The sequence below is a fragment of the Anolis sagrei genome, chromosome 1 (genome assembly GCF_037176765.1).
Source record: "Anolis sagrei isolate rAnoSag1 chromosome 1, rAnoSag1.mat, whole genome shotgun sequence".
Taxonomy (NCBI): Eukaryota; Metazoa; Chordata; class Lepidosauria; order Squamata; family Dactyloidae; genus Anolis; species Anolis sagrei.
In genome coordinates, this window is record NC_090021.1 from 220,100,938 (window position 1) to 220,116,408 (window position 15,471).

The 15,471-nt window shown below is 40.2% G+C and overlaps 1 protein-coding gene across 2 annotated transcripts in view; it reads left to right on the top strand.

The window, feature by feature from the left end:
- Positions 1-1,574: 1,574 nt before the first annotated feature.
- The window catches only part of CCDC14 (coiled-coil domain containing 14), a 37,072-nt gene continuing 23,175 nt past the window's right edge, over positions 1,575-15,471 (top strand). The window contains exons 1-9 of one of the 2 annotated variants that reach the window (XM_060774908.2): positions 1,575-1,677; positions 2,968-3,023; positions 4,107-4,182; positions 5,441-5,513; positions 5,603-5,743; positions 6,606-6,851; positions 6,961-7,058; positions 8,918-9,515; positions 14,225-14,366. In XM_060774908.2, coding sequence (XP_060630891.2) covers positions 1,645-1,677; positions 2,968-3,023; positions 4,107-4,182; positions 5,441-5,513; positions 5,603-5,743; positions 6,606-6,851; positions 6,961-7,058; positions 8,918-9,515; positions 14,225-14,366 — 1,463 coding nt within the window. In that variant the 5' untranslated portion in view covers positions 1,575-1,644. The remainder of the gene's footprint in view (positions 1,678-2,967; positions 3,024-4,106; positions 4,183-5,440; positions 5,514-5,602; positions 5,744-6,605; positions 6,852-6,960; positions 7,059-8,917; positions 9,516-14,224; positions 14,367-15,471) is intronic. The other variant, XM_060774901.2, reaches the window with a different exon arrangement.

Genomic DNA, 15,471 nt, shown 5'->3' on the forward strand with positions numbered 1-15,471 from the left:
GGCTATATGGCAGTGCAGACTCAGATAACCCAGTTCAAAGCAGATATTGTGGGATTTTCTGCCTTGACAGTCTGGGTTATATGGCTGTGTGGAAGGGCCCTACATCTGAGTCAGTCAGTAAAGGTAAAGGTTTTCCCCTGACATTAAGTCCAGTCATGTCCGACTCTGGGGTGTGGTGCTCATCTCCATTTCTAAGCCAAAGAGCTGGCGTTGTCCGTAGATATCTCCAAGGTCATGTGGCCAGCATGACTGCATGGAACGCTGTTACTCTAAGACAGTTACCCTATCACCAAACATTGTTACATATTAGACCCCCACTACAGGGACCATTCTCTGAACCTCACACCCTTTGCCTGTTGATGTTTTCTTGATCCCTTTAGATAACACTACATTTAATAACATTTCCCTAATTCATAAACCCAACAGGTGCAAGTTTGTCCTCATCTTTGCTGCAGAAAAATGATAAACAAGTCCCAACCTTTCCTAATATTGGTCAGGGATTTCTCCTTGATCAACAAGGTCGGTTTCTCAGCGTATTGTCAAATCTTTGTCAGTCCTTCCTCTTGTGTTGGGATGACTGCTTCTTTCCATCTCTGCACATAGCATAGAGGATTATAGCTGCAGCTATCATATACTGCGGTGATCTTCCATGGGTGGGAGCTTCTATAGCCAAACACTATATTATCTTCGGGTCATTCCTGAATGATGCTGCCCAAAGTACAGGGTTAGTCAAAATGCATAGGCCAATAAGCCATGGGAGATGGCAAATTCTATTGTGGTGTTTTCTTGGCAAAATTTGCTTAGCTGGATTTTTCCCTTTACCTTTCTGAGGTCACCCAGTGGCTGAGAGGGGCTGTGAACCCTGTTCTCCACAGTGTAGCCTAGTGCCCAAATCACAACCATCTAGTACAGACATGGGCAAACTTGGGCCTTCCAGGTGTTTTGGACTCCAACTCCCACAATTCCTAACAGGCTCAGACCGCTACAGTGGTTCTCAACCTGTGAGTCCCCAGGTGTCTGGGCCTACAACTTCCAGAAATCCGAGCCAGTTTAACAGCTGTTAGGGTTTCTGGGAGTTGAAGGCCAACACATCTGGGGACCCACAGGTGAGAACCACTGCAGAGGGGAGAGGAAGGGGCCTGAGGCTGTTAGGAATTGTGGGAGTTGAAGTCCAAAACACCCAAGTTTTCCCATACCTGATCTAGTATCTGGCTTCACTTTGGGGGCACACAAATAAATATAAAATACTACCAGAGAAGACCTGATTGTTGTAGGTTATTGGGGCTGTATGGCCATGTTCAAGAAGCATTCTCTCCTGACATTTGGCCTGCATCTATGGTAGGCATTCACACAGGTTATGACCATGACCCTTCTTCCTCCTTAATAGAACGCTTCCTAGAATAAAGAAGCAACCCCAGCGAAGCCACGCCCTCCTCTCCCTCCCCCGCGCCTGCTATTGGCCCACCTCCGAGATCGCTTTCACCAATCGGAGGCCTCCCTGAGCCCAGTTCCCGCCCACCCATTCCCTTCCCGCCGGGTCCTGCCGCCGCGCTGAAGTAGGCGGGGCCAAAGAGGGCTCTTCTCCCTGAGTAACCGTCGAGCCTGTCAATCAGAGGAAAAAAGTTGCCTCGCCTGAGGGTGGTCATGGCGGGGCAGGGGTCTGTCCGGAACCCGAAGGTAAGAGAGGGACCGAGCAAGCAGGCCAGGAGGAAATCCAATAACAGGCAAATGGGCAAACTGTGTTGCTGGTCGCGCCCAGTTTATGATAACTCAAGTCTGCACTGAGCCATAAAGCTCCTGGGATTATAATTTCGGTGTCAGATTGCTGTCCTTTGGGCCCACCTCTTAGGGTTGTTGTGAAAAGTTAAAATGGAAAGGAACATAGGCATCTACGTTTCCTAAAGCTGGCTGGGCGTTTGTGGAACTAATACAGGCATACTTACAGAGTCTAGAGCAGGCGCTCCATACAGTCATGGAGAGGGGTGAGCTTCCACTGTTAGGCTCAGCTTCTGCCAACCTAGCAGTTCGAAAACGTGCAAAAGTGAGTAGATCAATTAGGTACTGCTCTGGCGGCGCTCCACGCAGTCATGCTGGCCACATGACCTTGGAGGTGTCTACGGACAACGCCGGCTCTTCGGCTTAGAAATGGAGATGAGTACCAACCCCCAGAGTCAGACACGACTGGACTTAATGTCAAGGGCAAAACCTTTACCTACCTTTACCTTAGAGCAGGCCTGGGCCAACTCCAGGTGTCTTGGACTCCAACTCCCACCATTCCTAATAGCCTCAGGCCCCATCCTTTTCCCCCTCAGGCGCTTCTGGTAGGTTGTCCCAATCAGCAGCCTAGCTAAAACATTCTCCATCAGTTTTGGGCCAGGCTTAAGGGTAGCTCAACAAAGAGTGCTTTCCAAGTTCATGCTTGAGGTTACCAGTGACTGAATTTGCTTTATCCCAATTATTAACTAACTAGCTGTCCCCTGCCACACATTGCTGTGGCTCAGTCTGGTGATCTGGAAAATAAAGTAATAAGAATATGTTGGTTTCTAATGTGCCTTGGGAGAGTGACCATATACTTCTTTCCTGTTGTCTCTCCCATAATATGTCATCATATTGCACTCTCCCCCCCCCCCCCCCCATTTTTCACTGTTCCATCCCCTAAGCTCTTCCCATATATATATCTTGGTCATTCCTATCTCATCTAGTGTTTTATCATTTTATGTCGTTCATTTGGCCCGCCCATTGTGATTGATTTTTCACCTGGTTACTTTGTACTGTTTTATTTACTTTTACGTTCTACTTATTTTATTGTGATGATATTTTTTGTTGTTCTGTATTTTTGCTGTTATGTTATGTTTTAATGCAAATCTGTTATGTCTCATTTTTCATAAGTCAGAACTGCTTTGCCTAGTTTAAAATTCTTGGGAAAACTCATTTAAATATTCGAATGTTTGCTTGTGTAATTAACAGGTACTTTCTTCAGGAAGACTGACTGGAACAAACAAAATAACAGGTGGAAGAAAACAGTAAGTATTATCTGCCATATTTATGTCCCACTTTTCTCAACCCCAAGTATGTCTTATTTTTTATATTGATGATGAACTAGTATTTCCATCTTCTCTGATCATTGTCCTATGTTGCGTGAGACCGATGGGAATGAGACTGATGGGAATTAGAGTCCAAAAACACCTGGAGGGGCAGGTTAGTCTCCACTGTCACAGGCATTGCACTGCTAGCTGCCAACATGCCACATTCCTGCAGGCTTTATACAGGCAAAAATATGCAGAAGAAGTGTGTTGTAGGGAGAACTCTTGTCTGTTGGAGCTAGGTGTGCTCTGCAGCGTAGAAGGAAAGTCAGCGAGCACAGTAGATGCTGCAAAGCACATCTAACTCCAACAGACAAGAGTTCTTTCTCCCACGCTGGACCTTCCAGAAATATATAAACCTCACTTGCCTAGTTTCCAACAAACCTCACAACCTCTGAGGATGCCTGCCATAGATGCAGGTGCAGCGTCAGGAGAGAATGTTTCTAGAACATGGCCATACAACGCGAAAAACCTTCAACAACCCAGTGATTCCGATCATGAAAGCCTTTAACAATACATGCAGAAGAAGTACGTTAGTCCTGATTACACTGTGGTGTAGTGATTTGAGCCTTGGACTATGGTTCTGGAGATCAGGATTTGATAACCTGCTCAGCCATGGAAACTCGCAGGATGACCTTGGCCAAGTCACACACTCTCAGCCCCAGAGGAAGGCAAAGGTGAGCTCCCTTTGAACTCCCCCCCCCCCCCCAAATCCCTATTACCTTAGCGTTTCTGTAAGCCTGAAATGACTTGAAGGCATACATCATGTAAGCGGTTTCTTTGACCCTGTAAGACTAGTTAAGAAACAAAATATTATGCTAATAACTGGCTACTAAGAAACTAAAGTTGCTTTAATTACAGTAACAATGTCAGCTAATGTGTAATTTGCAGTGACTTCAAATAACTCCTTGTTTTTCAAGATTCTGTAGCACTTCTTGTTGCTTAGAAAGTAAAAAGTTTCCAGGTTTTCCTTTGTTTGTAGTTATAGGATCAGATTGTCAGTATACTGGCTCTGTGTTGCAGGGTTGCTCTGAGAAAAGTGGCACGTTCAGATGTTGACTGCGGTTACTCTCTGTATTCCACAGACTCTGAGGATCAGGTAAGGAAAGAATGCAGTGTACAAATTATACTGTTGATTTCTAGCATATTATATATTTTATTGTCCACTTTACAGTAAAAACTCACTTATCCACAGATTCACTTAGCTATGCCTCCAGAAAATGTCTCCTCCCACCCCTAGAAGTGTTTGTGTCTTTCTAGATGCTCCAGTACAATTTAATGGTATCCCTTTGGTCCAAATACAGTAAAAATTTAGGCTTCACTATTATCTGCACCTTCAGCTATCCACAGGGGAATCTTGGATAGCTGTAATCGTAATAATGAAATGTATGGGGACACAACGTATCTCATGAAAATGTTCATTTATATTTATAAAAACATATGATTTGTAAGATTTTTGTCATTTATGAGTAACAATATGTAAATATACTCGTATACATAAACATATCTCTTGAAAACATTTCAAATATAGGATTTGTCAGATAATATCCATTTCCAAGATTTTTGTCATTTATAAGTAACAGTTTGTACATTTAGGTAAGATTTTTAAAAAATGTATAACACTAATAAAAATAACTACCATTTTAATGAGTTCTATGAGGTTGATGAGATGAACACAACTTTTGAATATTTGGTTGATTAGATAAAGACACTTGCATTTTATTAAGCATTTTTAAGCTTTCCCATTTCAGTGGTTTTGCTTCTTTCACATTGTCTCAAAGATTTCTTGTCATATTCACACGACACATCTACATACTGCAAATAACACACAAATTGGATTGCATCTTACAATTGATTGCATATTACAATCAATGACATATGGTATTTTAAATCTAAAACAATAAAATAATATGTTCTCAATCTGTGTAGCGCCTTAAATAATTATCTGTTAAATGTGAAAATGCAAAGAAATATCTCAATCTGAAACACAAACTAGAAAGGGATTGGTCAGCGATACCACCAATCCTTGGAACCGTGTTTTAGGTTTCCAGAAACTCACTGCTTTCTTCTTCACACAGGTACGCACACCTTCTGCTAGGTCAACACATGCACAGCAGTGTTTTAGAGCATTAAACTGTCAGCCAAAACTAGGAAAGTTTTCAAAAATCTCTTGCATAATTTTTAAATAATCTCTTGAATAACTTCTGCAAAGTAAATATATGCAGAAGTATTTTATTTCCTTAACTTTAAATCAGGGAATGTTTTGCTTGTATTGCTAGAGGTTGTTTATTAGCTCAATAAATAATAAATTGTTTCCTGTGATTTAAAAAAACCTACTATTTGCAAACTTTCCACAGGTTGCAAATATTCATCATGGCCTTGACCGCTGTGCAGCTTTACTAAAGGACATACTACAGAATGATTCTGAAGGTCACATCTTTTCATTTCCTTGGATATTCTTTTCACCCTATTAATTGATGGTTGCGTTGCTAAGTAGCATTCTTTTTTAATGATTCCAGGAATGGAAACAGTCTGTCGAAAGGCAGGAAAGGCAGCTGTTGTCAGAACAACTGGTAAACCTTTACTCAGTAAAGTAAGCAATTTGAAGAAGAGAGGACCAAAGAAAAAAAGTCTGTCTACAAATGCGCAGAAGGAAATATGTAAGTTGGGTTCTTTCTGCTTTAAATAAATAAATATTTTAATGAGCTTTATTTTATTTACTTATTTACCATTTATCTTGTTGATTACATTTTTATTATCATTTTTAACAACATTTGTTAAGACTTAGTTTCCAAATAATTTAATTACACTATACATATTCAGTTCATTTTCCAGTTCCCTGTACTCAATTCTGTTCCTTTTCCCCTGAGCTCGAATAATAATAATAATAATAATAATAATAATAGTGCCTGAACTTGCTGACTGCAAGGTTGGCAGTTCGAATCCGGGGAGCGGGGTGAGCTTCTGGGGCTAATCCCCCTGGATTCGAACTGCCAAACTTGCAATCAGCAAGTTCAGGCATTCAGCGCTTTAACCTGCTGCAGTTCTTCTGTAGCCTTAGTTAAGACAATTATTTATATAATATAACATTTTGCTTCCCAAATAGTAGCCAACAATTATTGTTCTTTTTGTAGTGATTATTATGAGTATTATTGTAGTGAATATTATTTATGATATAATTTGACAGAGTCTAAGTGACCGAAATTTGTCTTAAGACCACTCCAGCGGGAAGGTAACGGCACTCCATGCAATCATGCCGGCCACATGACCTTCGAGGCATCTATGGACAACACCAGCTCTTTGGTTTAGAAATGGAGATGAGCACCACCCCCCAGAGTCAGACACACTAGTCTCAATGTCAGGGGAAAACCTTTACCTTTACCTAAGGCTACAGATGTGCAGTGTTACTTCAAAAGTGACCCTGAGAGGGTAGGAGTCCTAAACCCCAAAGGGTTGGTGCTGTGTTTGGATTATATATTTGATATTAAGGAATTAACATTTCTTTTTTCTTCTTCTTTACAGTGCCTGTGTCAACTAGAAAGACTTCTTCAAATAATGCGAATGCTGTTGGAAAAGATACAGCCCCCGTGAGCATCGAACGAACTCTTTCTGTGCAACCAGTTTCTGTGCCTTGCACTCAGCATTCTCCTGTAATGCATCAGACACTATGTGAGCAGATACAAACCCAAATGTCTCTGTTGAATATGCAACTTCTTCAGAAGTCTAATAATATCCCTGAAGCACCACTTTCCATCATTCCTGAAAAGGGTGAGTGCAAAAGCGGTTTTCATTAGAAAAGACAGTTTTGAGAAAGTGTCTTTATTAATTTTGACCCCCATATTAATTTTTTTAAATGCTCTTTGCTTTTCACTGGAAGGAACAAGCCAAGCTGTTACTGCATTCAACAGCCGCTTACCTTCTTCTACACCAGCTCTGTCCCCACAGCATGCAGCTAATCCTACAGTGGCTCAACCTGTGAGTACCCTGCTTAAGCTGAAGTCAAATTTGGGTTGTCATGCGTTTCCCATATACAGATTGTGGATAGCAAAATGTAATTTGGTCTGATAAAAATCTTCTCTGATTTAATTTACAAGTGGGTGTTGATTGTCAGGTTTAATGTAATTTGATAAGCATTATTCTAGAAACAAATTAGTAATAAAGAGATTAATAATAATTTATCTTTTCATCTAATTTGTTTTGGTATTTAAAGGATAGACATGAACACATTTCAATTCCTCTTGTGCATTTGCCAATATATTGAATCACTGCATGAACATTGTCTTCAAAATCTTTTCATTCCAGATGGGAAGCAACAGAACTCTATTTTAAGCACAGTAAGTTGTGCTGAGACTGCGGATGCATCTACATTGCAAATACACTTTGACACCAGTGTAAATGCCATGGATCAGTGCTATGGAATCATGGGGATTGTAATTTGGTGGGACATCAGAACTATGATGATGATGATGATGATTATTATTATTATTATTATTATTATTATTATTATTATTATTATCATCATAACAACAACATTAATAATAATCATTTTATTACCTTCCTCTCCTGTGGGTCAAACAAGAGATAATATTGGCAGAGAAGGCTAAAGATCCTATAGAACTACAACTCCCATGATTCCATAGCATTGAGCCATGGCAATTCAAGTGGTATTGAATTGCATTAATTCTACAGTGTAGATGCATCCTAAGCAGATTGGTGTGTTTTGCTACTCTAAAACCCATGTGCTTGCATCCTCCCTCTCTGTTTCTTTGCACTCCTTGTCATATTTCAACCGTGGTAGCTCAGGGTCTCCAGAATATAATTTGCTTGTTGCACATTTTCTGTGATCAGGATGGGGAATATGTAACCCTCCAGAACTACAGCTCCCATTAGCTCTGATCAACATTAGTCAGTGGTGAGGGACAATAGCAGCTACAGTCCAGTAATTTCCGCAGGACCATATATTTCCTACTCTTCAATCTTTCTTCATCCTTGAGGAAATATAGTTTGAACAGATTATCTCTGCCAGCCAAAAGGGGGCAAAAGTTGGAGTGGCAAGCAAACCTCAATGTGTCTTGATCCCCTTTGTATTGTACTGCCTAGTCCCCTTTTGCCTCATGCAAATATGAGTAGATCAATAGGTACCACACCAGCGGGAAGGTAAAGTCACTCCATGTAGTCATGCTGGCCATATGACCTTGGAGGTATCTGTGGACAACACTGGCTCTTCGGCTTAAAAATGGAGATGAGCACCAACCCCCAGAATCAGACATGACTAGACTTAATGTCAGGAGAAACCTTTACCTTATTCACCTCTTGTCTCCTTACTCCAGAAAGAAAGTAGCCAGTGGTTCCTTTTGCCTTCTTTTATACTGCAACACAGTGACAATTAAGTTAACATAGTGGTGTATCCCCCTTTTGAGGATTGGGTACTCTTTTAGAGAATATTGTTGCTGCATTCCTTCCTTATGTATATTTGATCATGTTCGGTTTAGAGTACCATCAGGTTCTAGCAATTATGAACACCGTATCATATACCTGTAAGGCTTTTTCTTTGTGTTAAATAGCAATCAGGCAGACTAAATAAGCCCTAAATAAGGAAAGTTTTACTAATCATTGTGCCCATTTGAAAGATTTTTAAGAAGGCAGCAGAGGAACTGTCTTTTTTAAGTATCATAGAAGCAAAGATATGCAAGTGTTAGATGCAGGGGATGTAGGAATAATGTGCCAGGCTATTAACACTATTTTTTCTTAAATTATAACTTTTCCCTTGCAACAGAGTATGCAAGATTGAGATTTGTATCAAGAGGAAATTATATGTACTTGCTTTTTTATAGGTTGTTTCCGTAAACAGCTGTGAGCAGTGTGCGGCACAAATGGGGCCTGCTCTTTTGACGGCAACCTCCAGCAATTCCACTTCTATACCCCAAATGCAGTCTTCTCTATCCTGTTCAGCTCTGCCCCATATTTTTCCTTCTGCTATTAATGATCCTACACCATTGACATTCCCTGCTTCAGCTCCTAGCAAAGAGGCTATGACTGAAACAGGACACCAGGAACAGTGGTTTAAAGAGGCAGACCTCATAAAGTGTATTCAGGCACACTTGGCTGTGTTGCAGGCACATGAAAACAAGAATGGGAAAGACAGTGACAAGCTCCAGGATGTGGAAAAGTGCCAGGGTGCTGACCAAATGCAACCCAAACCCTTCATTGCAAGAGATGAAGATGATGCTGAAGAAGATAGTGAAAGTACTCCCAGTGAAGAGGAAGACTTAGACGGAGTTGATCTGGCACCAGTGAGAGACACAAGTTGCCAGACTAGCTTTGACAAGGAAGCTTTAAAGCTAAAAAGATCAAACCTGCAAAAAACTGCTCAAAAAATTAAAACATTGAAGTGCCTTTTAGGAGAACTGAAGACCCTACTAAAAGACCATGGTATGTGGGCTTTCTGCTTATGCTTTGATATATCTTTGAAGTGGGCTAAATTGAAGATCAGCATGGCAAAGACAATGTTGAGCTCAGTTTTATCCCTTTTTTTTGTTTAATTTTTTATTTGCAAAATTTTCTATAAATACAGTGTTTAAAAAAACCAGGGAAAAAGGGAGGGGGGTGGTTTTTGGGAGGGGGGGCTAGGGGAGGGGATGGGGGGGATAGGGGATAGGTGGAGGGGGGGATGTGGTAGAGTAGGGGGAGGGTGGGGGGTAGAGGTGGGGGGGTGTCTTCTTCCGTTACTCTTCTGTGTGGGATTTTCTGTACTTTTTTTTCCTTCCAATTCCATATTATCTCTTCGAGGTTTCTTAGAGGGATCTGTTTTTGAGTTCTTTGCTATTGTTATGTCTTTGTTTCTTTTAGACTAATACCTTTACTTTATTTTCTTTCATCCATGTTTTGACAGCTGACCAGTCTGTCATTCTACTTGGTTTGTTCTGTCCTTTAGCTAATAGGGATGTTAGTTTGTCCATGTTTATTGTGTCAAATAATTTCTTAGTCCACTCTCCTTTGGAAGGTCTTGTTTTCTGCTTCCATACTCTTGCATAGCTCAATCGAGCTGCCGTGGTAATGTACACAAAGATTTTTTCCTCATTCACACTCCACTGGTCTGTTGTGAAGCTCAGCAGATAGTTTTCTGGTTTAAAGGGGAGTTTTTTTTTCAATACTCTCTGACACATGGTGTGGATTTCTTTCCAAAAGGCTTTTGCCGTCTTGCAGTGCCACCATGTGTGTATAAAGGTCCCCTTGTGCTTTCCACATTTCAAGCATCTGTCATTTTTATTTTTGCTGAACTTCGCAATTTTGTCTGGAGTCATGTGCCACTGATGAAACATCTTTATTAGGTTTTCCTTGAAGTCGAATGCATACATGAAGTTTAGTTTTCTAGTCCATAGTGCCTCCCACTCCTCTATGAGGATAGATCTTTTTAGGTTCCTGGCCCATTTTATCATGCAGTTTTTTATCTGCTCTCTTTCTGTGTTCCATAGGAGTAGTTGTTGATATATTTTTGTTATTACTTTCTTTTTGCCTTCGTAGATTTTTTGCCATAAAGATGTGTTTTCTTCGAAGCCTAGGTTGGAGTCTTTTTTGAAGTGTTCTTTTATTTGGAGGTAATGCAGCCATGATACGTTCGGGAATTTTGGTCTTACTTCTTCATGTGATTTTAGTTTCATTTCACCTTGTTCCTTCTTCAAGAGGTCCCCGTAGGTTGGCCACTCCCTCTAGCCTAATTCGCGTCTGTGGCATGCCTCCATAGGGGATACCCATTGGGGGGTTTTGCTGTGAATCCTCTGTTTATATTTGTTCCAGAGTCTCAATAAAGCTGAGCGGATGATGTGATTTCCGAAACTTTTCTCTACAGCTTTCTTCCCATACCACAGGTAGCCGTGCCAACCTGTTCTCAATTAATGTCCCTCTAAAGCTAGTAATCTTCTGTTGTTTAGCGTTATCCATTCTCTCAGCCATTCTAGGCCACTGGCCTCCATGTACAGACCCAAGTCGGGCAGTCCCAAACCTCCTCTTTTTCTTTCGTCTATCAGATTGGTGTGGCTGATCCTTGGTTTTTTGTCATTCCAGACAAATTTGGCTAGGTCTCTATTCCAATCTTTATATATTTTACCCTTCCTGAGTATTGGGATGTTTTGGAAGAGATACATCATCCTGGGGAGTATGTTTGTCTTTATGACTGATATTCTGCCCAGTAGTGATAGGTTCAGCGCTTTCCAATTTTTCAGATCTTTTTTGATCTCCTTCCATTTGGTGTCATAGTTGTTCTGTATTAATTGTGTGTTCTTGGCTGTTAGCTGTATTCCTAAGTACTTGATTTTGGAGGTGATTTTTACGTCGATTAGTTTTGCTAGTTTATCTTGTCTTGCCTTGGAGATATTTTTGGTTAACATCATTGATTTGTCTTTGTTTACTTTCAAGCCCGAGACTGCACCGTATTCTTCTATTCTCTGCATCCATTTCTCTATGTTGGTAAGGGGGTCTTCTATGATGAGAATGACGTCATCTGCGAATGCTCGTAGTTTGAATGTTTCCTTAGCTATTTTTAGGCCTTTTAGGTTGTCATCTTGTCTTATATTGTTGAGTAGGATCTCTAATGCCAGGATAAAGATGAGGGGGGATAGTGGGCAGCCCTGTCTCGCTCCCTTTTCTACCTTAAATTTCCTTGATGCCTGCCCATTTACCCATACATCTGCCTCTTGGTCTTTATAGATCTCTTCGATGACGTTCATGAAAGAGTAGCCTATATCCATTTCTTTCAGAAGTGACTTAAAGAAGTCCCAGTTGAGCCGATCAAAGGCTTTCTCAGCGTCTATCGAGAGCAGGGCCATTTCTTTTTCATTGTGCACCTCATAATATTCTATAACGTCTATGATGTTCCTAACGTTGTCTTTTATATTTCTTTGCGGAAGGAATCCGGCTTGATCTTCTTTAATCCATGAGGCTAAGAATGCTTTTAGTCTTTCTGCTATGATGTTTGTGAAGATTTTGTAGTCGACGTTCAGGAGCGATATGGGTCTGTAATTTTTTGTGGACGTTGGGTCGGAATTTTCTTTGTGTACTAGGGTTATGTTGGCTGTTTTCCATGAGCTGGGCATTTTCTTGCCATGTAGTATTTGGTTCATGATTTCCTTTAGGTGTGGTTTTAGTTCGTCTTTTAGTGTTTTGTAATAGGTTGCAGAGAGGCCGTCAGGGCCAGGAGCTTTGTTTCCGTCTAGTTTCTTGATTGCTTTTTCGATTTCTTCCTCCACTATGTCTCTGTTTAGCATTTCACGCTGTTTTTCTGTTATTCTCTGTATTCCAATTTTCCCCAGATACGCTGAGATGTCTTCCTTGCTTATCGTATCTTTCTTGTATAGTTCTTTGTAGTATTTATGAAATTGGTCTTGAATATCCTGTTCCCTTGTATAGATCTTATCTTTGTCCTTTATCTGCGTGATGTATTGTGCTTGTTTTTTCTTTCTGATCCTCCTTGTAAGCCATCTACCCGGTTTATTTGCGTTTTGGAAATTGTATTGTTTCATGAACTTTAAGTCTTTTGCTATTTGTTCCGTTTCTAAATATCTTCTTTGTTTGTTTAATATTTCCAATTCCTGTTTGAGTTTTTTGTTATTTGAGTTTTTCTTGTATTTTTTTCCGCTTTTTCTATTTCTTGTTGTATTTTGTCTAGTTGTTGGGTCCTTTGTTTTTTCTTCCTGGCATTTTGCTGAATAAAGTGTCCCCGCATCACGGCTTTGCCTGCATCCCATACTATGGTCTTGTCCATTCCTTGCGTGTTGTTCATTTCGAAGTATTCTTTCAGAATGTTTCTATTTTTTTCTATATCTTCTTCAGATCGGAGGATGTTCTCATTTAATCTCCACTTCCCAGTTTTGGTTTTTTGATTCATTATTAATTCCATGGGACAATGGTCGGAATCTTTTCTTGCCTTTATCTCTATTTTATCTACCATTGGTGTTAAAGTTTTTGTTGACCAGATCATATCGATCCTTGACCATGTGTCATATCTACTGGAGTGGAATGTGTAGTCTAATTCCTTACTGTGATGTGCTCTCCATGTGTCTTGTAGGCCAAAGTCGTCCATCAAATTGAGGAAACTTTCTGGTAGTTTTCCTTGGTCTTTCTTCCTTTTCTTTATCTCTTTTTATGTCACGGTGGCATGTTCTAATTTTGTTTCTTAGTAGTATGCCTTAGTAGTATGCCTAGTAGCTTCTTCTGCAGACTTTTTGATATGATGAAGAAGTAAGCACAGTGTATTTATTCTGAATATGGCTGGGTATTCTTTAGAAAATGCACCATGAAGTGCTAATATAGTAATGCAAGGGAAGATACTTCAATTTTTAATTAGTTCTTCCTTTAGTGCAGTGGTTCTCAACCTGTGGGTTCCCAGATGTTTTGCCTTCAATTCCCATAAATCCTAACATCTGGTAAACTGGCTGGGATTTCTGGGACTTGTAGGCCAAAACAACTGGGCATCCATAGGTTGAGAACCACTGCTTTAGTGACTTTTTGTTCTTGTTTGAGAATCTGCAAGTACAATACATTACAAGGTGGAAATTTTTGATTCAAGTAAACTCCATTGATTTTTAACAAATGTTTAGTTGAATGCAATCTCAGGCTGGATTTACCCTGCCAAATAATGCAGTCTGAACTGCATAATATTGCCAAGGTAGGCCCACATAGTGCAAGTTAAACTGTAGTATCTTGGTCTACACACTGACCCTGTAATACAGTTCAAACCACATTATTTGCTAATTTAGATCCAGCCTCAGTCTTAATATTTTGCATATTATTTCAAGTTTAATTATGTTTTTTACTCTTTTGAAATCCTAATATCTTTGGTTCTGTTCCCATATAAGGGCTGAAAGACACATACATGAGTCAGAAATTAGCTCTGGAAAGCTCATAAAGACTTTAGTCTCTCAGAATTCAAACCTTACAAAGGGAGATATAGATGGCAGTGCTCAGTCTTACCATATGTGGAATGCAGCATAAGGAGGAAACTGATGTAGAGGTGGTTTACCCTTCCACTCCTAGACAGCACGCTCAGTACCCTTTCTAGGAAGATCAGTTCAGTTTTGACAGTAACATGCCTGAAGAGTGGGTGCTTGATTACTTAGCAGATGTATTTTGCCCCTTTCTTGTAGATGACTCAGAAATGTTGAGACTACTCAGTGAAGTGGAAGACACCGTATCACTCTTGCCTGCGGCTGCTGGAAATACAAATGTGCAAGCAGAAATAGCACTTGCTCTTCAACCTCTCAGAAGTGAAAATGCCCAGTTGCGCAGGTTGGCTGTGGGAAAAATACTGGCAGTTCTCTCAGCAGTAGTTTCAAACAATAATGGAAATATTCATGTATGGTTGAAATGAAGGAACTTAAAATTAGTATTTTGGTCCTGCATTTTAAAGGGCGAGACACACAGCTATTAAGTGTGTTATAGTAAGCTTTCTATAGCCAAAGACTATAGCCATCTATGAGTTGAACATATTTCCACCCCCCAAAAATTCCAAAAAGCAAACTTTGATTTTGCCATTTGATAATAATAATAATAATAATAATGTAATAATAAACTTTATTTATACCCCGCCACCACCTCCCCCAACGGGGACTTGGGGCAGCTTACATGAGGCCAAGCCCAAATAACAAATTACAACAGAATAAAACCAAAAGCACAAACAACAAACTACAACATCATAAATTACATAGTAATAACAGAAAAAACATATAAATACATTAGCAATATAAAATTACAATCACAATGAAAATGGGCAGGCCACAGGTGCAGAATAAAATGATTAAAAAAGATTAAAAACTTGGGTGAGATAAAAGAAGGGGCAGGGGAGCTCAATTAAAAACGAGGTTTTGGAACCAAGCTTTCCCACAAAAGGGGGGGACACACGTGTACTTCAATGACAGAAACATTGCGGCTGAATGATAGTGTGAGGTTGATATTTGATATAAATAACACTATTTTATAACACCATTGTATATCATGAGACTTGATCATCTGTGGATATTGGTATCCACTGGGGACTATGGAACCAAACTGCTGCTGCACAGTGAATTAAAATGTCCAAATCCTTTAAAAATCAAAACCCAAATGTAGGACTAAAATGAGTAAGAAAGATTTGAGAGGTACAGCACAAGTAGAGTATTTTCCACCTGTGATGTTCCAAATCTCTGCAAAATGTATTTTATTTTGTAGTGCGCTTTTCTCCTCCCAACGGGACCGAAGTTCACAAGTTCTTGAGCACACCCTTGTTTTACTCCAACAGCTTCTTTTTGAAAGGAAGAGGAAGAAGATTGAGAGAGGAGGTGGCAAGTGCCCCCTTCCTTATCCTCCCAGCTGGGCCTGCCTTTCAACTGGAGCTCACTGGAGGAGGAGGCTCTGC